The 21,346-nt window shown below is 34.3% G+C and overlaps 1 protein-coding gene across 2 annotated transcripts in view; it reads left to right on the top strand.

Annotated features, from left to right (window-relative positions):
* Positions 1-21,346, top strand: part of RAVER2 (ribonucleoprotein, PTB binding 2) — an 86,871-nt gene that overhangs the window by 32,460 nt on the left and 33,065 nt on the right. The window contains exons 5-9 of one of the 2 annotated variants that reach the window (XM_041769967.1): positions 1,094-1,220; positions 9,068-9,150; positions 12,103-12,207; positions 12,370-12,481; positions 14,375-14,601. In XM_041769967.1, the coding sequence (XP_041625901.1) occupies positions 1,094-1,220; positions 9,068-9,150; positions 12,103-12,207; positions 12,370-12,481; positions 14,375-14,601 (654 nt within the window). Of the gene's footprint in view, positions 1-1,093; positions 1,221-9,067; positions 9,151-12,102; positions 12,208-12,369; positions 12,482-14,338; positions 14,602-21,346 lie in introns of both variants that reach the window. The other variant, XM_041769966.1, reaches the window with a different exon arrangement.

Here is a 21,346-nt window from a genome sequence, read left to right as displayed (position 1 = left end):
CCTTATATATGAGTATTTAGGGGTTGGGGAGTAAAGGATGGACAGGAGAGAGCGAAAGCTTGTCCATTTTAGCTGGGGTTTAGTGAATGCAGATGGGGAGCCAGGGCAGAGAACTCCTCCTTTACTATCTGTCCTAACCACAGCCCCTTTCCTGCCCCAACCAGGCAACCCTGCACCTGGGGGAAACTGGTAATTCAGTGGTCCTGCGGCTGTCACTACACTGGTTTCCCTTCTAGTGCTGGCCAGGAAGACCCTCATTACAGCTATATGAGTAAAAAGCTCTTCCCCAAACTGGCTGTAGGTGCAGGCTCTCTCCTGCTTCCAGTTCAGGCCTGCCTCCACACTGAGACCTGCTGCCACCTCTCTCTCTGGGGATTTCTCTCAGACTTTGTGTCTGATTCTCAGATTTGTCACCCTGTCCCTCTCATTTTCACAGTATCTGGGTTTAATGAGGGATTCCAATTGTATTGTCAGTTCTCAATTTTTTTCATGACTAAAAGTTCATATTCATAGTTTTTTTTATAACTGTATATTAATATTCTCATCTATCAAGTCGGTTTTTGAAACTGAAAACAATTCCATGTTTTTAGGAGGTTACCTAGTCACATGTGTGTGAATTCACTTCAGCCTTGTCTTGAAGATTAAGTTAATGAAGACTTTTATTATAAGAAAGTTTTTGTTTGTAAGGCAACCCACATTATTATGCTCTAGATGAACATTCTATAGTAAGGCTCTTCTGTAGTATTGACAGTGTGTCAACAAGTTATCTCCCCATTAATAAATTCAGATTCCCTTGGCATCTTTCTACTGGTATTGTGTGAAGAGATTTATCTTACTAAACTATTAGTCCTCTTAAAGCCAATGTGTATTTCACTGAGACATTTTATGAGGATTTCAGTATATGCTGTATAGTAGAATATCTTAACATTTTAATTAGGAATTGTGGTAGGATAATATACAAAAATGTTTCATATAAAGCAATTTGCATTTATCATAAAAAAGATGAATGAGAACTTCTGGAAGAAAGCCTTTAAAATGTCCTCTTTTGTGCTTTTCCTTGTTGTAATATTTTCTATTTCTGTATTTATTGAAGATGCACAGTAATCAAAAAGGCTTACTTCCAGAGCCAAACCCTGTACAAATTATGAAAAGTTTAAACAATCCTGCCATGTTACAAGTTCTTCTGCAACCCCAGCTCTGCGGGCGAGCTGTTAAACCAGGTAAGCACCACGAAAACAGATTAAATATAGAATGTTGGCAAGAAGTCAAATTGTGCTGTTTTACATGAAAAACACATTTAAATTATTCCAAAAATATTTTTCTAGGACTTGCCAATGACTTTTAATTGATGGTCTGAGATGATAATATGTTTTCACTATTTCTTAAACATTTTTACTTATTTTTATTTAAATTTAATTTGCCAACATAAAGTATAACACCCAGGGCTCATCATATCGCGTGCCCTCCTTGATGTGTTTTCACTATTTTTGGTACAGTCTGCTTCTGTGTTTCCTAATTTCTTTTCAGTAAATGTTGAATATTCAAACCAGTTTAGCTCCTAGTGGACAGGAATTTAAAGACCAGATTAAAAAAACTAATAATAATAAAGACCAGATAATTAACACACTATGTTATTATGGACTGTACAAACAAAGGATGTGATACCTTCCCATGTAATATTTTTAGCAGAATTACTTTGTTCAAAAGTGTTAAAGGCAAAAAAAAAAAAAGTGTTAAAGGTATGTCTCCTCTTTCCTTTTCTGTTGAAAAATTGTTTCACTTTGTAGAAAATGTCAAAAATAATATGGAAATCTTTATAAAATTGATATATATTAAATATCTACCTATTTAGTATTCTTCCTCTGATAAGAGTCTATCTTTTGAGATGCACAACTATACATACATAAAATGTATATTTTAGCATTATGAAGAAGTGAATTTTTCAGTGCTAAGGTTTAGAGTAAAAATGTTTACATATACCTATTGTTTCAACCCCAAGTGGTCTAATACCAACTAGTAGTCTGCAATTTACACCTAGCACTAACCACTGAGGGTTAGCACAGACCCTACAAGTTAAGGGCTTGGTCACCTGTTGGTCCAAAAAAAAAAACCACCAACAAAGAGTTCAAGATAGCAGTTCCCAGCTTTTTCAAATATGAAGCATTTTTTAACCAATCCATTTTTTAATTTTTAAATCCTTGACATTACAGAACTAAACTGCTCCTACTTCACACACCAGCTACAAGTTCAGGGGATATCCAAACCACCTGTATTTCTGATCAACTGGCTATAAATTAGGGGGTTCCTACCACCTCAGATTTGATGATTTGCTAGAACAACTCGTAGAACTTAGGAAAGCCCTGTACTAAATGATTACAGATTTATTATAAAGGCTACAAGTCAGAAATGACCAAGTGAAGGTATCCTTACAGCTAGGTCTAGGAGGGTCCTGAATGCAGAGCTCTTATGCTTTTGTTCCATGGAAACCAAGCACATTACCCTCCCAGCACATCTGGGTATTCACCAACCAGGGATCTCCATGGAATTAAATTTGGCATCCAGAGTTTTACTGGCGTTTCATTATGTAAGCGTAATGGACTGTTATTAAACTGAACCTCTACTTTCTCTCCTCTCCTTGGAGATCAGGAAGTCTGGCTGATATCACATGACTCAATGCCCCAGCCCTCTAATCACATGGTTGGTGTTTCTGGCATTGACTCATCCCATGGAAGGGCCCACCTTGAGTCACCTTGTTAGCATAAGAAAGACACTCCTGTCACTCAGAAAATTCTAATGATTTAGAGGTTTTCCTTCCAGGAACCAGGGACAAAGACCAGTCAAATTTTTTATTATACAACAATATTCATAATAAATATATCTATAACCATCAATTATTTGTGTGTAAGAAGCAGTGTTAGAGGTTTTCTGGCTCAGTCTATTACATAATCAGATATCTCTTCTACAGTTTTAATGGTATAGAGAATTGTTTTCATGTCTTGACTATTCAAAGCATAAGAAGCTCATTATTTCCCAAGGCAACCTATTCCTTAGTTTGACAAATTTAATAACTAGGTTTTTAAAAAATATTAGATGATAAACCCTATAATTGTAGTGACATTCTAGTTCTTCCTCTGGAGAAATAAGGAATAAGTCTATTGCTTCTTCCATCAGAAAAGACTTCTAATATTTGAAGACCACTACCATGAAACCGTAGTCTTTTTTTTTTTTAAGATTTTTATTTATTTATTCATGAAAGACGGAGAGAGGCAGAGACACAGGTAGAGAGAGAAACAGGCTCCATGCCAGGAGCCCAATGTGGGACTCGATCCCAGAACCCCAGGATCACGCCCTGGGCCAAAGGCAGGCGCTCGACCCTGAGCCACCCGGGCATCCCTTTAGTCATTTTTTTCTTTTCCCTGTCTTCTGTTCTCCAGGTCAGTGGTCTTTTTAAAATTTATTTTTTGACTATGTAGCACTATCATTAAAGTAAATTTTAAGCAGAGCTCCAATATATACACTATATGTATCAACTATATGTCAGTTATATAGATGCACCCTTGTTGACCTATATATTAAGAAGTGATACAGCTTATATTTTATTAAAAGATAAAAGTAAACATGAACGAAACTTCTAGTATTTTTTTCTGTACCTCATTAACTTCTTTGGAGATTACAGTTTTATATTTGACTTTCCAAAATATGTCCTAAGATATGCTCTCTAGTTTCCCTAGCTAGTTGTCCTCTTGTAGATATTAGCCTAGGTTTTCTGGGTTGTCCAGAAATATGGTGTACACAGAAATCCTGTAAATGGTTTTTGATCAACACAGAATGCAGTGGGATTTCTTTCCTATGATCATTATATTTCTGTTAATGCAGTCTGAGATTGTATTAGTGTTTAGGAAGCATATCATGCTCTTGGGTCTTTTTAGAAAGTATTGGCCACACCTTTGGACTCTAGGCTCTCTTCAGTAACTCCTCTCCAGTATTACTTTTTTTCTTTTCTTTTCATCTAAGAATTTATATTCTTTCCTCTGCTTTTCTACTCAGATTGATGTATGACCATAGATATTATGCTTATTTTAGTACTAGTTTTACAGTTGTAAAGATATTCCACTGTTACACTGATGGAGAAATTATTTTGCCAAGCATGGCTTTTTGTTTGTGTGGAGTGGCTAGGGATGACATCTACCTCATGTGAACACATCCAAAGCTTCTGGAGGATGTTTGGAAAGTTGCTTGGTCTTCAGGAAAGACAAAGTGTCTTGTTAATAATAAGTTCTAGATTTCCTTCACTATGTCCTTTAGATCTTAACTCTATCCCTTACTATACTTTGAGCTCCTCACAGAGAGCTCTGAGCAAGCTAAGAATGATAATTCCTCATGTTTATATTAAATGTAGTATATATGTTTATACTCTTTAAAAATTTTTTTCACATAATTCACATATATTTACTTGTTTATAGTTTGTCCCACTAGAATGTAAGTTCCATATTTGCAAAGATTTATGTCTTGTTCATCTCCTGCACCTAAAGCAGCACCATTATTTATAATGGAAGGGACTTAAGTGTTTGTTTACAGGTTAATCCCCTTCCTCTACATCTCTGTCCCACAACTCACACATACCTGGTCTGGTCTGTAAATTCCTAACGACTCTTGTCTGCCTTTTTTGTTTAATTTGTACCCCTCTGTCAGATTGACTTTCTTTCCAGGCCCAATTGGGTTATGTTACTCTAACCATACTGATCTTTTTTCTTCAGTCCAGACCTTTTAACTACCTTCAAAAATATAATAGTGTAAATATTCTAAATTTCTTTCTTTATGTGTGTTTCCATTTAAAATTTTAAGTCATGTGCACTTAGTTGTAGTTTAAATTATACTTTTTAACAGCTTTGTTGAGGTATAATTGCATTTTAATTGGCCCATATTTAGAGTCTAAAAAATGAGACATTCTGACATATATAAAATTGTAAGTATACATAAATCTTGACATATGTATACACCCATATATATATATATCACCATAATCAAAATAATGAACATATTTATTACTCAGTTTCTTTTTGACTGTTTGTAATCTCCTTCTTTCCCATCCCCAGGAAACTACTGATTTGATTTCTGTCCCTATAGCTTGTATTTTCTAGAAATTTCTATAAATGGAAGCACACAGTATGTAGTATTTGGCTTCTTTTCACTCAGCTTTTTGAGACTGCTTTATGTTGCTGCATGTATCAATAATTTTTTTCTTTTTAATGAGGAGTAGTATTCCACAATTTCCATGTTCATTGACTTGCTGATGAACATTTAAGTTATTTCTAGTTTGGGATTATTACAAATAAAATTTCTGTGAACATTTGTGTACTAGTCCTTATATAGGTTTATGCTTTTATTTCTCTCTGGTAAATTAGTTGTGGAATGGCTGGGACATATGTTAGATGTATGTTTAAGTTATAGGAAACCCTGCCAACTGTTTTCCAGTGTGGTTCAACCACTTTACATTCTTACCCATCACTGTCCAATGCTCCAATGTGCTTAGTCTTCTCACCAACACTTGATGTGTCAGTGCTTTAATTTTAGCCTTTCTGTTGGGTGTATAGTGCTAGCTCACTGATTTTGAGTAATCCTTTCAACTAATGATTTTGAACATCTTTTAATATGCTAATTTAGCCATCTTTATATATTTCCATTATATCTTTTTAAATATTTTGCACATTTTAAAACTGAGTTATCTTTTTCTTATTAAGTTGTAAGTGGAAAAAAAAAGTTGTAAATGTTCTTTATTCTAGATGCAAGTCTGCTGTTGTATATATGGATCTGCAAATATTTTTTTCACTCTGTAAGTTGTCCTTGATTAACAATAACTTGTGAAAAACAACATTATTTTGGCAAAGCCCAATTTATTATTTTTCTGTTATAATTTGTATATCGTTTGTCAGATTTAAGATGCCAATTTTTTTTAAGATGCCAAATTTAAGGTCGTTAAGATGCTCTCTTATATTAGAGAAGTGCTATAATTTTACCTTTTATATTTAGATCTATGATTCATTTTGAGTTAATTTTTGTTTATGGTGTGTAGTAAAGTTCCAGATTTTTTTTTCTTTTTTTACAGTTGTTCCAGCATCACTTGTTTAAAAAGATTATCCTTTTTCCATTGAATTACCTTTGAAGTTCACTATATATGTATGGCTCTATCTGTGGATTCTCCATTCTATTCCATTGATCTAAATGTCTTGTCTTTATCTCAATACTACATTGTCTTGATAGATGTAGCTTTATAATAAGCCCTGAAGTCAGTGTAAGTCCTCCAACTATTCTTTTTCTATTTGTTGTGCTTCGTCTATGTCCTTTGTATATGTATATAAATTTTGGAATCAGCCTGCCAATTTCTGTGACAAATGTCAGTAATTTGGTTGGGATTTTGTTGAATTTATCTACTAATTTGGACAGAATTGACAATTCTGAGGTTGAGCCATATATACGGTATATTTCTCTATTTAAGTTTTTTTAAATTTGTCACAGCAGTAGTTTATAGTTTTCAGGGCACAAATCTTTCACATATTTTGTGAGATTTACCCATAGTATTCTATATTTCTTGATATGATTTTAAATAGTATTACTTTAAATTTCAATTTTGAATTTCTTGTTGCCAGGATATACAAGTACAACTGATTTTGTATATATTTTATCTTGCAACTTAGCTTACTATTTCTTGTAGGTTTTTGTTAAGATTTTCTATATAGACAATAATGTGACCCACAGAGAAACACAATTTTCCAATATGTGTGCCTTTTATGTCTTTTTCTTGCCTTACTGCAATAGACAGAAATTCCAGCATAATTTATGCATTAACCTAGTGAGAGTGGACATTTTTACTTTGTTTCTGATCTTAAGGAGAGAGCATTCATTCTTTTATTATTATGTCAGCTTTAGCTTTTTCACAGATTTTCTTTTTCAAGCTGGGAACTTTGCCTTCTATTTCTTTATTGCAGAGAAATTTTGTCATGGTAATTGCTGAAATGTATCCAGGCATTTTCTCCATTAACTGATATGATCATATGTGTTTTTTGTTTTTGTTTGGTCTGCTAGCATGATGAATTACGTTGATTTTTCAATATAAAACCAAACTTTTATTCCTAGGGTAAGCCTCACTTGATCATGACGTATATAATCCTCTGTATGTATTGTTAAGTGTTGTTCAAGCTTTTTGAGGAGGGAAGGATGGGGCACAGTGGGAGACCTAGCCAAGAACTAAGGGCAGTTAGATGTGAGACTGTAGACATTTTCAGAGTGTTTTGATTCCAGTGGTTGTTGTTTTAGACTTTTAGACTGGGAAACAACCGTATTCATTAAAAGCTGTGAAAAAAGAGTAACAACATCCAGTGACTAACTGAAAAAAGATAAGAGCTGGTGTTGAAATTTCTAATCATAATTGTGGATTTGTCTACTTTTTCAGTTGTAGAAATTTTTGCCTTCTATATTTTGAAGCTCTGTTATTTGAAGTACATTTGAGATTGTTGTATCCTCTTGATGAATTGACCCCTTTATCATTATGAAATACCTATATTTATCCTTCTTGCCTAATAAACAGTCTGTCTTTATAAACAACTCATGCTAATGATCTAATCTTCCTACTACCAGTCATGAAATGGAGTCATTCTAAAGAAAGCACGTTTTAATGGTCAGTTTTCCAAAGATGAAATGGACTCATTTAGCAAGTAATAAAACTTGAAATCCACTTTTGAAAACATGGGATAAACTTGTAGAGAGGTTATATATTATAATACTTGAATATTTTTGATCATTGGATTATATGCTTTTTAAAAATGTCTTTCTCTCCCTCCTTCCCTCCCTCCCTCCCTTCCTCCCTTCTTCCCTCCCTCCCTCCCTCCCTCCCTTCCTTCCTTCCTCCTTTCCTTTCCTTTCCTTTCCTTTCCTTTCCTTTCCTTTCCTTTCCTTTCCTTTCCTTTCCTTTCCTTTCCTTTCCTTTCCTTTCCTTTCCTTTCCTTTCCTTTCCTTCCTTCTTTTAAAGAAGACAACACAATTCTTTCTTTTTTAAAGTAAGCTCTACACCCACCGTGGGGCTTAAACTCACAACCCAGAGATCAAGAGTCACATGAGTCACATGTTCTACCAACTGAGCCAGCCAGTCACCCCAAAATTAAATGCGTTTTGAAGGGCTTCCTCTGACCATTTCCAGTTACTTTATAATAATTAGGTGAAATTACTTCATATATTTTCTATCTCATGGTTCTTTTTGTCTATATACTGTTTATTCTGAAAACATCCTCCCCCCGCTTTTTTAAAAGATTTATTTATTTATTTATTAGAGAGAGAGAGAGAGCACACACATGCAGGAGAGGGCCTAAGAGGGAAAGAAACTAAGCGGACTCTGTGCTGAGGAGAGCTGGACGCAGGGCCTCTATCTCACCACCCTGAGATTGTGACCTGAGCTGAAACCAAGAGTCAGAAGCTTCACCGCACCACTCAGGTGCCCCTATTCTGAAACATCTCTTTTGATATATACTGTGGTATTTGTACTTAGGCAAACTTGATAAAAAGTGTAGTTGCCATTTATTCTTTTTATCACTTATATACAGCATTGTTTATTTTATTTTTAATGTAAATAGTTTTCTGTACATATATTCCCTTCTTAAATGGATTGGAAGCTTTTCAAGGGAAAAGGTTGTCTTGTCCTTCACTCCCTCATCCCCCAACTCCCTGCCAAAATATTCCAAACACCTAACAAAACTACTGAGCAAATAAAATGGCTTCGGTTAGTATTATACTCACTAAAGATGAAATTAGTTTTGTTGCTCTAAGCCCCAGAGAAAAGACAGGCAAGGTGTGGTGTTTTATTATTATGATAGAAGGTGTTGGAATTTTAAATCGAATTCTAGGTTTAAATCACAGGGAAGGGAGCTTGCCACTTTTTGTGCAATGACAAGGTCAGTATATCATTGAACTTTGGATGAATTTGTTAAGTTTAAAAATATGTATTTACTTGCCGTTTATGGAATTTGTTTTTATCATCTCATAAAGTTTAATTTTTACTTTTATTTTCTTAAATCAGTTCTTGGAACACCTCACAGCTTGCCCCATCTGATGAACCCATCCATCTCCCCAGCGTTTTTGCATTTGAATAAAGCACATCAGGTATATAAATAGCATTGAGTACTGACATAAAAACTTGGAGTGACTCATTTGTTCATAAAGTTTAAAATTCTCAAAAATTAAACAACTATTTTGTTTTTTAAGCAAATCCTTACTAATAACTATAGCTATGTGAAAGCATGAGTACATGAGATCAAATTAAGTTCATCAAAGCAGTATAGTTCTATCTATTAATTTCTGCTTATAGGGCATTAAGAAGGGAAGGAGGTGTATTTTGTGGCATATTTTCCTACAAATAAGTGGTTAAAAACAAGTCTTATGTGGTCTTAATTCAAAGCATTTATAGAAAGAGAAAAAGATGAATATGAACTCTTAATTCTTGAAATTTAATCTGTATAGAAATAACTCATGTAGGAATAAAAAATATTTTTCTTTTTTTCAGATAAATATTTTTAAATGTATTTGTATATATAAATGTATTATTGAGGATAAACAGGGCTTATGAATTTCAAGTGCTGCTGAAGGCTGTATCTGTGTAGGAGTCAAATTACAAGTGCAACCTAATGCATAATAGATGATTGATGGAGATTGAGTGAATGAACATCTAGTCCTAAATGCAGCTTTTTAAGGGAAAGGCTTATCTTTTATTTAGTTTTCATTCTTAGAATCTAACATAGGGGATCCCTGGGTGGCGCAGTGGTTTGGCGCCTGCCTTTGGCCCAGGGCGCGATCCTGGAGACCCGGGATCGAATCCCACATCAGGCTCCCGGTGCATGGAGCCTGCTTCTCCCTCTGCCTGTGTCTCTGCCTCTCTCTCTCTCTGTCTGTGACTATCATAAATAAATTAAAAAAAAAAAAAAAAGAATCTAACATAGGATCTTGTACATTATAGGGTTATATATATATATATATATATATATATATATATATATAGGTTATATATATATACATATATATGTATAATCATATATACAGGGTTATATATATATAATCATATATACAGGGTTATATATATATGTAGGGTTATATATATATAGGTTATATATATATATAGGTTATATATATATGTATATATAATCATATATATATGTAGGGTTATATATATATATAGGTTATATATATAGGTATATATATAGTGTTATATATAGGTTATATATATATAGGTTATATATATAGGTATATATAATCATATATATATAGGTATATATATAGGTATATATAATCATATATATAGGTATATATAATCATATACATATGATATCATATGAATCATATATTTAGGTTATATATATAGGTATATATAATCATATATATATATATATATACCTATATACCTATATATATAAAGGTATATATAATCATATATATATATATATATATACCTATATACCTATATATATATAGGTATATATCATCATATATATATATGTAGGGTTATATATATAGGTATATATAGGTATATATAGGGTTATATATATATATAGGTTATATATATATAGGTTATATATATAGGTATATATATAATCATATATACAGGGTTATATATATGTAGAGTTATATATAGGTTATATATATACATATATATATGTATAATCTTGTACATTATAGGGTTATATATATATATATATTTAAGATTCTATTTATTTATTTGAGAGATAGAAAACAGAGGGAGAGCTCTCTGCTGAGCAGAGAACTCGATGTGGGGCTCAATCCTAGGACCCTGAGATCATGACCTGAGCCAAAGGCAGATGCCCAGCCAATTGAGCTACCTAGGCATCCCCATTATAGGGTCTTTATTCCTTCATTTATTCAACATATTTTATTGAGAATCTAATGTGTACTGGATACTCTGCTAGTCATTGAAGCTATAGCATTGAAAGAAAATTAATAGTCCTTGTTCTTCAAGAATTTCAAAAACTATAAGAAACAAGTGTTAATAACAGTAAGTTATGAAGAATGACGTGAGAGAGGAGTTCAGAGTATTGACAATATTTTCTTTATTTTAGAACTAAGACTAGAATGTTTAAAAGTTCTTTTTTTTTTAAAATTTTTATTTATGATAGTCACAGAGAGAGAGAGAGAGAGAGAGAGGCAGAGACACAGGCAGAGGGAGAAGCAGGCTCCATGCACCGGGAGCCCAATGTGGGATTCGATCCCGGGTCTCCAGGATTGCGCCCTGGGCCAAAGGCAGGCGCCAAACCGCTGCGCCACCCAGGGATCCCAAGACTAGAATGTTTAATTTTGCCCAGAAGACCTATCCAAGCTGGCCTCTCCTGCCTCTCCTGCTTGTTGAGTATCACCATCCCAGCAACAGTAGCCTGCTTTTGGTCCTCAGAGGACCTTGATCTCTTCTCCTTAGGTCTTTGCTCCTCTGTTATTTCTTCTGCCTTGGCGTGCTCTCACCCCAACACAACCTAAGTCCGTAAATTTTACCTACTTACTCCTCCATAGCCTTCAGATATCTGTACCAGAGTTCTTTCCTTGGGGAAACTTTCCCTGAATTTGCCAGTCTAAATCAAATCCCCAACTATTCTCATAGCTCCTGTATTTTTCCTTCATATCCTCATCACCATTTGTAATTATGCTTTTGCAATTAATTAATGTCTCCCTTTCCCAGGTGCCTCTAAGATCTGTGAGGGCAGATCTTATTTTGTATTTCTCACTATATAGCACAGTGTCTGGCACATAGAGAGTGCCCAATAAATATTTGTTGGATGATTAAATGAATAAATAAATGATTGAATGCTGCTGACATTAAAGCCAAAAAGGGATGAGGGGAGGAAGAATGATGAAAAGAAAAAAGGAGAGGATGTAGAGTTAGTTTCATGACTACATGATCACATCTTGTATATTAAGAGTTAATTAGCATTGCCTGAAGTGGGAAAGTGGCATATTAAGAAGCTGTTGCTTTTGCTCTGAACTTGAAAATGAATTGGGTTCTATAACAAGTAGCTTTCAAAGTTAAACTAACTTAATGCTTTATCATTTTCACAGAGCGCAGTTATGGGTAATACTTCCAATTTATTCCTTCAGAATCTTTCTCATGTACCACTGGCACAGCAACAATTAATGAAATTTGAAAATATTCATACTAATAATGTAAGTATGGAATAATTTTTTTTTCTTTTAACTGAATTCATTCCTTTTCTATATTCAGGCTGCTGGTCAGATTGTTGATGAATTACCACATGTGTAGCCTTTTCATTAGATGATATCCTGCTGCCATGGGCAGAAATCTTCATTTCTTTTTTTCTTTTGCAGAAACCAGGCTTACTTGGAGATCCCCCCGCCATGGTACTTCACACCACAGTGGGGATCGGGTCAGCACTTCCTTTGAATACAGAGTTGGGTCACCATGGAGAAGCACATAAAAGTAAATGACATGCATTTACTGAAGACTCAGTATACAGTCAGACATGAGATTTAAAGATAGTTTACCTATATTCTACTTTTGTTTACAGAAAGGTCAAATTTGAGCTCTATTCAGCCATTTAAAATTTTAAAAGCCCTCTTGGCTTTTCTACTTTTAATATTAGAAAACTATTGATAAGTTATTGATGGACTTGCTTCCATGCCAAGATCACACTTTCCTTGTCTGATGTGCTTTAATATTTGATGAAGGTTCACAGCAGCATGGGGCAAAGACATAGCACTCTTTGAGACTCATATGCTGCCCACTGGGCTGACAACATATTACCTAGATATCTGTTTAATTTTTGCCTGAATAAGAAGCCTTACTATTAAAGAAATATGTGGTATTTTGATGTAAACGTTATTTATTTGATTATAATGTTTTTTAAATGTGAGCCCCAAACTAGTAGAAGAAAAATAACGTGTATACTCTGTGCTTCTGAAAAGATGACAAATTTAAACAAAACAATGATTTTTTAGAAAAACAAGAGCATGTGGTATACCAAGATTTCTTACTTGAATGCGATGTTGAAAGGCACTTTCAGTTTGAAGTGTAATTGAAATTGTTTGAAGTGATTATGCTGGGAAAAGAGAAGGGCCACCAGTAATTAAAAAAGAAAAGTTGTTAAATATGGGTAGCAGATTTAGCTTCTATGTAAAACCGATGAGTCAATGATCCAATGAATCAATCAGTTCTGTTGACTGTTAGAATTGACTGCATGAATGTTGAGCTAGTATACAGATGTAGAAATTTTATGGTATGTTGGGACCTGTTCAAAAAATTAAATTTTGTATCACTAAAAGTTTATACATATGTTAATTATTTGTGTTGGATTAAATAGTAAGCTATTTGCTTTAGCATGCACTGCTTTAAGGACATTGAAAATTCAGCATGCAGATAAATACATTGCTAAAAGAAGCTAAGTATCCACCTCTATTTAGTACTAGAAATAATTTAAGAAATTTATGTAGTGAATTTGTAAAACATAAATTTGACTTAGTTATCAAAATTAGCTCTTTTGATTTTGAACTATAGATTTTTTTAAAAAGTGGAATGGTTCAGAATTTTCCTATTAAAACTTTCATTTCTTCCAGAATTTCTTATTTCCTACAAATAAAAAAGTAAAACTTTGATGTGTTAAATTTGGTGCCTATCTATTCACAAATATTAATGTTTTGTAAACCAGCGATGTGATATTTAAAACCATCTCTTTAGGTTTTAAAAGAAAGTCTTGATTTTTGTAGCATTTATGGAGTTCTTTGTATAAATGCTACAACCCATGGCCAGTTGCACGCTACCCATGGGAAGACATTGAATTCAGGAGCTGGGAAAAGATACACACCGTTGGTTATTATAAACCATTATAAGTCAGCTGATTAAGTTTATTGTTGGATTTAACTTTATTAAAATGCCAAAGTATTTTTTTAACTGAAGACTTATTTAATTATTCCCTTCAAATATGGAAGCAAACTAGTGATTGAGCATAAAAAGGAATGTACCTAAGTGCCAAAAAGTATATATATTTTGCTCTCAAATTCTAAAATATACAATTAAAATTTGGAATTAAAAAATATCCTTGAGATTATCCTAGAAGTTGTTGAAAATAGGAAAAGCATGACTACTGTTCTAGGTTTTTGTTTTCCCATATAGAAACCTACTGCTTTACAACCACTAACTTCACCTTTTAAGTTTAACTATTCTCTGATAGATACAAAATAGGTGTCTCCACATTTCCCCCGTAAGTTAACAAAACCACAAGGACTGTTGTGAATAGCTCTTGTCTAACCAAAAGCTTCTTGAATTTGTGGTTCACTACAGCATCTAATCTGATTCCAACTCAAACAACTTTAACAGCTGGAATGGGAATATTGCCATTCTTCCCAAATCAGCACATTGCTGGACAAGCTGGGCACGGGAATACTCAGGAGAAACAGCCAGCCTCGGTGGGGAAAGCAGAAGGAAATTTCTCAGGGTCACAGGCTTATCTTCAGAGCTTTCCAAACCTTACTGTTGGAAGCTTGCTGACAGGACACCATAAGCAACAGCAAAGTCAGCCGAGAGGCACAGAGATAAGTTCAGGGGTAAGAAAACTGTGTGTGTGTGTGTGTGTGTGTGTGTGTGTGTGTGTGTGTGTATACATGTGTACTTGTGTATATTACATGTGTGTAGATGCTATGCAGGAATATATATGTATGTTCTTTTATAAACATCATAAATGAAATTATTCTGATTCTAGAAGATTCTAATTTGGGGGCTATTTTACAAGTAGAATAATTTATGAAATATAAAGAATCTTAACTATTTTTTAAATTTCAAAGAAAATAAAGTGTATATGGATTACAAACTAGATAATTGATATATATTAATGATATGATTTTTTCATAGTGTGCATTTACTTCTCAATATAGAAGAAAGTATTGCACTCTTTAAAAAAAACCTGTTATTATAAGCAAACAGAACTCCATCTTTTCATAAATGATGCCAGCTAATGGTTGGGACTATGCTTCATTACTTACAATTTGTAAATAAAATCATTTTAATTTGAGTAAAATGGGGTTTTAAAAGTCTGTTACTGTAAAATACATATAAATTATTTATTATAGATATTTGCTTTTCTGCAAAGTTTGAGATACTAAAAAACTTGATTTAAAAAAATATTATTTATTTGAGAGAGAGAGAGAGTAAGCAAATGAGCATGAGTGGGGGGTGTGGATGGACAGAAGAGGGGCAGAGTGATTGGAAAAAGGAGAAGCAGACTCCCTGCTGAACAGAGAGCCCACCACAACTCAGTGCTCAATCCCAGGACCCTGGAATCATGACTTGAGTCGAGGGCAGACTGACTAAGTCACCCAGGTGCCCAATGCTTGATTATTTTAGAAATTAAATATAAACTGAGTTCAAAATTTTCTGGCTTAGAAAAGCTTAAGAGTATCATTAATACTTATCTAGTTATATGCTATTATATGAGACTTTCTAAGTTAATAGTGATCTTCAAAATAATGTTTTTTTACTTTAAAGGTATATTGTATAACTAAGTAGGGTGTTACTTTAATATTGGAAGGCAGAACCAATTTTTTTTTAATTTTTTTTTTAAATTTTTATTTATTTATGATAGTCACACAGAGAGAGAGAGAGAGAGGCAGAGACACAGGCAGAGGGAGAAGCAGGCTCCATGCACCGGGAGCCCGACGTGGGATTCGATCCCGGGTCTCCAGGATTGCGCCCTGGGCCAAAGGCAGGCGCCAAACCGCTGCGCCACCCAGGGATCCTGGCAGAACCAATTTTTATCTTAAAAATGTCAAAGTCATTTATTAAACTCTGGTCTACTCAAAAGAATCTTCTCTGTGTTTTAATTCTGGAAGATTTTACCCAATTATGTTATTGGTTCTTAGACCAGTGACATTTGTAAATGTTATAATTGATAGGTAGAATAAAGTACATTTAGTTTTTATTCATACCGTGAAATACTATTTGGTTTGTATGTGGTATAAGACTCATGTTATAAGTAGCATGTGAGGAAAAAAATTCATGTAGTTGGCTGTATTCAAATGTCAAAATAATAATAATATTGAATTTGAAGGAGGTTTCATTGTCAGCAAGTCATAGCAGCAGGTATAGATAGAATGGTATCTACCATAGTTCATTCAGAAAGCTAAGGCAATTCTTCTAGAATAAATTTTAAAAATTTATCTGCAGTATTAATTTCTTGGGTTATTGAGGGAACTTAAACACATAGAACTCCTGTATGAATATACTGTGTCTTTTTGCACAGAAAGCACCAGATTTTTGGGAAAGCTTGATTTGAGGTGATTCACATAATGAGCAGAGTCTCAGGAAGAAAACAGCCAAAGTGGCCCAGGGCCTGGAAAACAAGTTCTTTGGAAAGAACTGAGGGATATGGATACACGTAACTCAGAAAGGGAGGATCATCTGGATATATATTAAAAAATGTATATACTCTCAGGCTAGTTACATGGTATTTTGTGTTTCACCAGTAGTCACAGCTAGTCCAATAAGTATGACATACAATAAAGCAAATTTAGGCTTAATATAACAAACAACAGTCAAAGCTTTCCAACAAAGAAAAAGCTGAAACAATTAAGTGGACCCCAGGTGAGCATTGGTACAGATTGTTGTAGAAATAATTCCTCTTTCTGACAATAGGAATTTGGACCAGGTACTCTTCAAAGTAGGTTTCCAAGATTTTTGACTTTGCTGAACATAATTGGTTTAACTTGGTTTTAGATTTTTAGACCTACATTTAAAAAAAATTTTTATTAAGGTATAATTGATATATAGCATTATATTAGGTTTGAGGATATTACATAATGATTTGACATTTGAATGTATTACAAAATGATCATCACAATAAGTCTAGTTAACATCCATTACCATACATAGTTATCATTTTTTTTTCTTGTGATGACAACTTCTAAGATCTACTCTCTCAGCTACTTTCAAATACGACATGGTATTAACTATTGTTGCTGTGCTGTACATCCCCATGATTTATTTATTTCATAACTGGAAGTTTATACCTGTATCTATGAACTTGGTTTGGGGGGCAGCGAGGTTTGCTTATACATAGGAGTGAGATTATATGGTATTTGTTTTTCTCTAACTTTTTTCATGTAGCATAACGCCCTCAAGGGCTATCCATGTTATCACAAACAGCAAGATTTTCTTCTTTCTTAAGGCTGATTATATACACACATTTTCTTTATTCATCCATCAAAGAACACTGATGTTTTTGTATCTTGGCTGTTGGGAATAGTGCTACAATATGCACCATCTCTTTGAGATAGAGATTTCATTCCCTGTGAATATATTCATAAATCACTGAATCATATGGTAGTTCTATTTTTCATTATTTTAGGAACTTTGATACTGTTCCCTATTATGGCTATATCCTTTTTCTTCCATTGAGTAGATTGTGTTTTCCTTTTGTTGATGGTTTCCTTTGCTGTATGGAAACTTTTTAGTTTGATGTAGTCTCAGTTGTTTACTTTTGTTTTTGTTGCCTATACTTTTGGTGTCATGCCCAAAAAATCATTGCTAAGACTGATGTCAAGAAGCTTTTCCCCTATATTTTCTTCTAGGGGTTTTATGGCTTCAGTTACTACATTTAAGTCTTCGATCCAATTTGAGTGAATTCTGATGTATGATGTAAGATCATGATCCAGTCTCATTTTTTTAGCGTGTGGATGTCCAATTTTTCCAACACCATTTATTAAAGAGACTATCCTTTCCCCATTGTGGATTCTTGACTCCCTTGTCAAGGATTTGTTGGCCACATACATGTTTGTTTAATTCTAAGCTGTCTATCTCATTTGGTCATGGTCTTTTAATGTATTGTTAAACTCTGATTGCTTGGGATCCCTGGGTGGCGCAGCGGTTTGGCGCCTGCCTTTGGCCCAGGGCGCGATCCTGGAGACCCGGGATCGAATCCCACATCGGGCTCCCGGTGCATGGAGCCTGCTTCTCCCTCTGCCTGTGTCTCTGCCTCTCTCTCTCTCACTGTGTGCCTATCATAAATAAACTTTAAAAATTAAAAAAAAAAAACTCTGATTGCTAGTATTTTGTTGAAGTTTTTGCATCTATGTTTATCAGGGATACTGGCCTGTAATTTTATTTTCTTGTAGTGTTCTTGTCTAGCTTTGGTATGAAGGTAATGCTGGCTTCATTAAATAAATTAGGAAGTATTCCCTCCTCTTCAATTTTTTTGGAAGAGTTTCAGGAGAAATGGCATTAATTTTTTTTTAAAAGATTTATTTATTCATGATAGAGAGAGAGAGAGAGGCAGAGACACAGGCAGAGGGAGAAGCAGGCTCCATGCTGGGAGCCCGAAGCGGGACTCGATCCCAGGACTCCAGGATTGCGCCCTGGGCCAAAGGCAGACACCAAACTGCTGAGCCACCCAGGGATCCTCCAATTTTTTTTTTTTTTTTAATGTCTGGTAGAATTCACCAGTGAAGCCACCTGGTCCTGATATTTTCATTGTTAGGAGGTTTAGGATTACTCGTTACCCCATTATTGGTCTGATAAGATTTTCTATTTCTTTATGATTTGGTTTTGGTAGGTTGTAAGTTTCGAGAAATTTACCCATTTTTTTTTTCTGGATCATCCAGTTTCTTGGCATATATTTCTTGGTAATAGTCTCAGGATCTTCTATATTTCTGTGCTATCAGTTTTAATGTCTCCTCTTGCATTTGTAACTATTCGAGTCCTCTCTCTTTCTTTTGGTTAGTCTATTTAAAAGTTTCTCTATTTTATCTCTTCAAAACCCCAACAGTTTCATGGATCTTCCCAGTCTCTTTTATTTCTGTTCTAATCTTTATTATTTTCTGCCTAATTGTGGGCTGGGTTTGTTCTTTTTCTAGTTCATTGATGTGTAACGTTTGAGATCTTTTTTTCTTCATGTAGGCATCGCTATAAACTTCCCTCTTAGAACTACTTTTGCTGTATTCCGTAAGTTTTGGTATCTATACTTTCCATTTTCATTGGTCTCAAGATACTTTTTAACTTCTCTTCTTCTTGGAGCTAGTCATTATTCAGGAGTGTATTGTTTAATTTCTGTATATCTGTGAATTTTCCAGTTTCCCTCCTGTTACTGATTTCTAGTTTCATACTATTGTGGTCAGAACAAGACTTGATATTATTTCAGTATCCTGAAATTTGTTCTGACTTGTTTTGTGGCCCAACATATCTGTTTATTCTTTGTCTGTGTCTCTTTTTCTTTCTTTCTGCTTCTGCTTCTGCTTCTGGTGTCAGACCCAAAAAAGCATTGGTAAATTCAATATTATGAAGCATTCCACCTAAGCTTTTAAGAGTTTTATAATTTTATGTCTTGCATTTATGTCTTTAATCTTTGAATTAATTTTTGTATATGGTATAAAGTGAGGATCCACTTTATTATTTCACATGCAATATCCAGATTTCCCAGCACTTTAGTGAAAAGACTGTCCTTTCCCCATTGAATAATCTTGACACTTTTGTCAAAAATCATTTAACCAAAAAAAAAAAAAAATCATTTAACCATATATGTAGAGACTTACTTCTGGGTTTTCTATTCTATTCCATTTGTCTGTATGTCTGTCTTTATGCTAGTACTACCCTGTTGAGATTAGTGTAGCTTTGTAATAAGCTTGAAATCACAAAGTATGAGCCTTCCATTCTTGTTCTTATTTTTCACCTTATTTTCAACCTTGTTTTGACTATTTGGGGTCCCTTGAAACTCCATATGAATTTTAGTGTGGATTTTTCTTTTCCTGCAAAAAAAAAAAAAATGGAATCTTGATAAGGACTATATTGAATCTCTCAGTCACTCTGGTTAATATCGACATTTTAACAGTACATCTTCTAATCCGTGAACATAGGATGTCTTTCCATTTATTTATGTCTCTTATTCTAGCAGCGCTCAAAAAAATTTGGGGCGGGGGGAGATGCCTGGGTGGCTCAGTGGTTGGGCATCTGCCTTTGGCTCAGGGCATGATTCCAGAGTCCTGGGATCGAGTCCTGCTTTGGGCTCCCTGTAGGGAGCCTGCTTTTCCCTCTGCCTATGTCTCTGCCTCTCTCTCTCTCTCTCTCTCTCTCTCTCTCTGTCTCTCATGAATAAATAAAATCTTTAAAAGTAATAAAACATTTTTTAAAAATTAATTTATTTATTTTGGAGAGAGAGCTGGTAGGGGGAGGCAGATGGAGAAGGAAAGAGAGAATCTCAAGCAGACGCCATGCTGAGGGCAGAGCTCCACACGGGGCTCCATCCCAGGACCCCAAGATCATGACCTGGGCTGAAATCAAGAGTTGGATGTTTAACCAACTGAGCCACCCAGGTACCCCTGTTTTTAAAATTTTTAATATTTAATACAGTATGTTCAAAACGTTACTTTAAAATGCGATATATACTAAACTATTAAGATATTTTATATTCTTTGGTACTGTTTGAGATTTAGTATATATTTTACATTCTGCATACATCTCAGTTTAAACTATCCACATTTCTTATGCTCGGTAGTCATGTGTAGCTAGTAGCTACCATGTTGGACAGTGCAGTTTTAGATATATCATGGCTTAATCCCTCACTTTATTGAGATTTCACTTTCAGCCATGTTATATAGTTTTTAGTGAACAAGTAGTTTTATTCCTTGCTTCAGTTAATTCTTAAGTATTTTTTCTTTTTGACTATTGCAAATGGAATTGTTTTCTTAATTTTCTTTTTTGATTGTTCATTGTTAATGTGTAGAAATGCAACTGATTTTTATATGTTTTCATATCCTGCTACTTTGCTGAATTCATTTATTCTAATAGTTTCTGTCTGTGTATGTGTAATATTTAGGGTTTTCATGCTTCTGCAAGCAGAAATCACTTTCTTCTTCTACTCTAGTTTGGATGTCTTTTATTTCTTTTTTCTACTTAATTGCTCTGACTAGAACTTCCAATATTATGTTAAATAGAAGTGTGAAAGCAGACAGTTTTGTCTTGTTCTTGATGTTAGAGGAAAAAATTTCAGTCTTTCACTATTGAGTATGATGTTGAGCTTTCATATATAACTTTTGTTATATTAAGGTAGCTTTCTTCTATTCCTACTTTCCTGGGTGTGTTTGAATTTTATTTTTTGATTTTTCTTTTTTTAAAAGATTTTATTTATTTGGCACATAGAGAGCACAAGCAGGAGGAGCTGCAGCAGGAGAGGGAGAAGCAGGCTCCCTACTGAGCAGGGAGCCTGATGCAGGACTCCATACCAGGACCCTGGGATCATGACCCTTAGCTGAATACAGATGCTTAACCAACCAAGTGACCCAGGCACCCTGAATTTTTTTAAGTATG

The sequence above is a fragment of the Vulpes lagopus genome, chromosome 10 (genome assembly GCF_018345385.1).
Source record: "Vulpes lagopus strain Blue_001 chromosome 10, ASM1834538v1, whole genome shotgun sequence".
Lineage (NCBI taxonomy): Eukaryota > Metazoa > Chordata > Mammalia > Carnivora > Canidae > Vulpes > Vulpes lagopus.
This window is presented reverse-complemented; position numbering and strand designations above follow the sequence as displayed.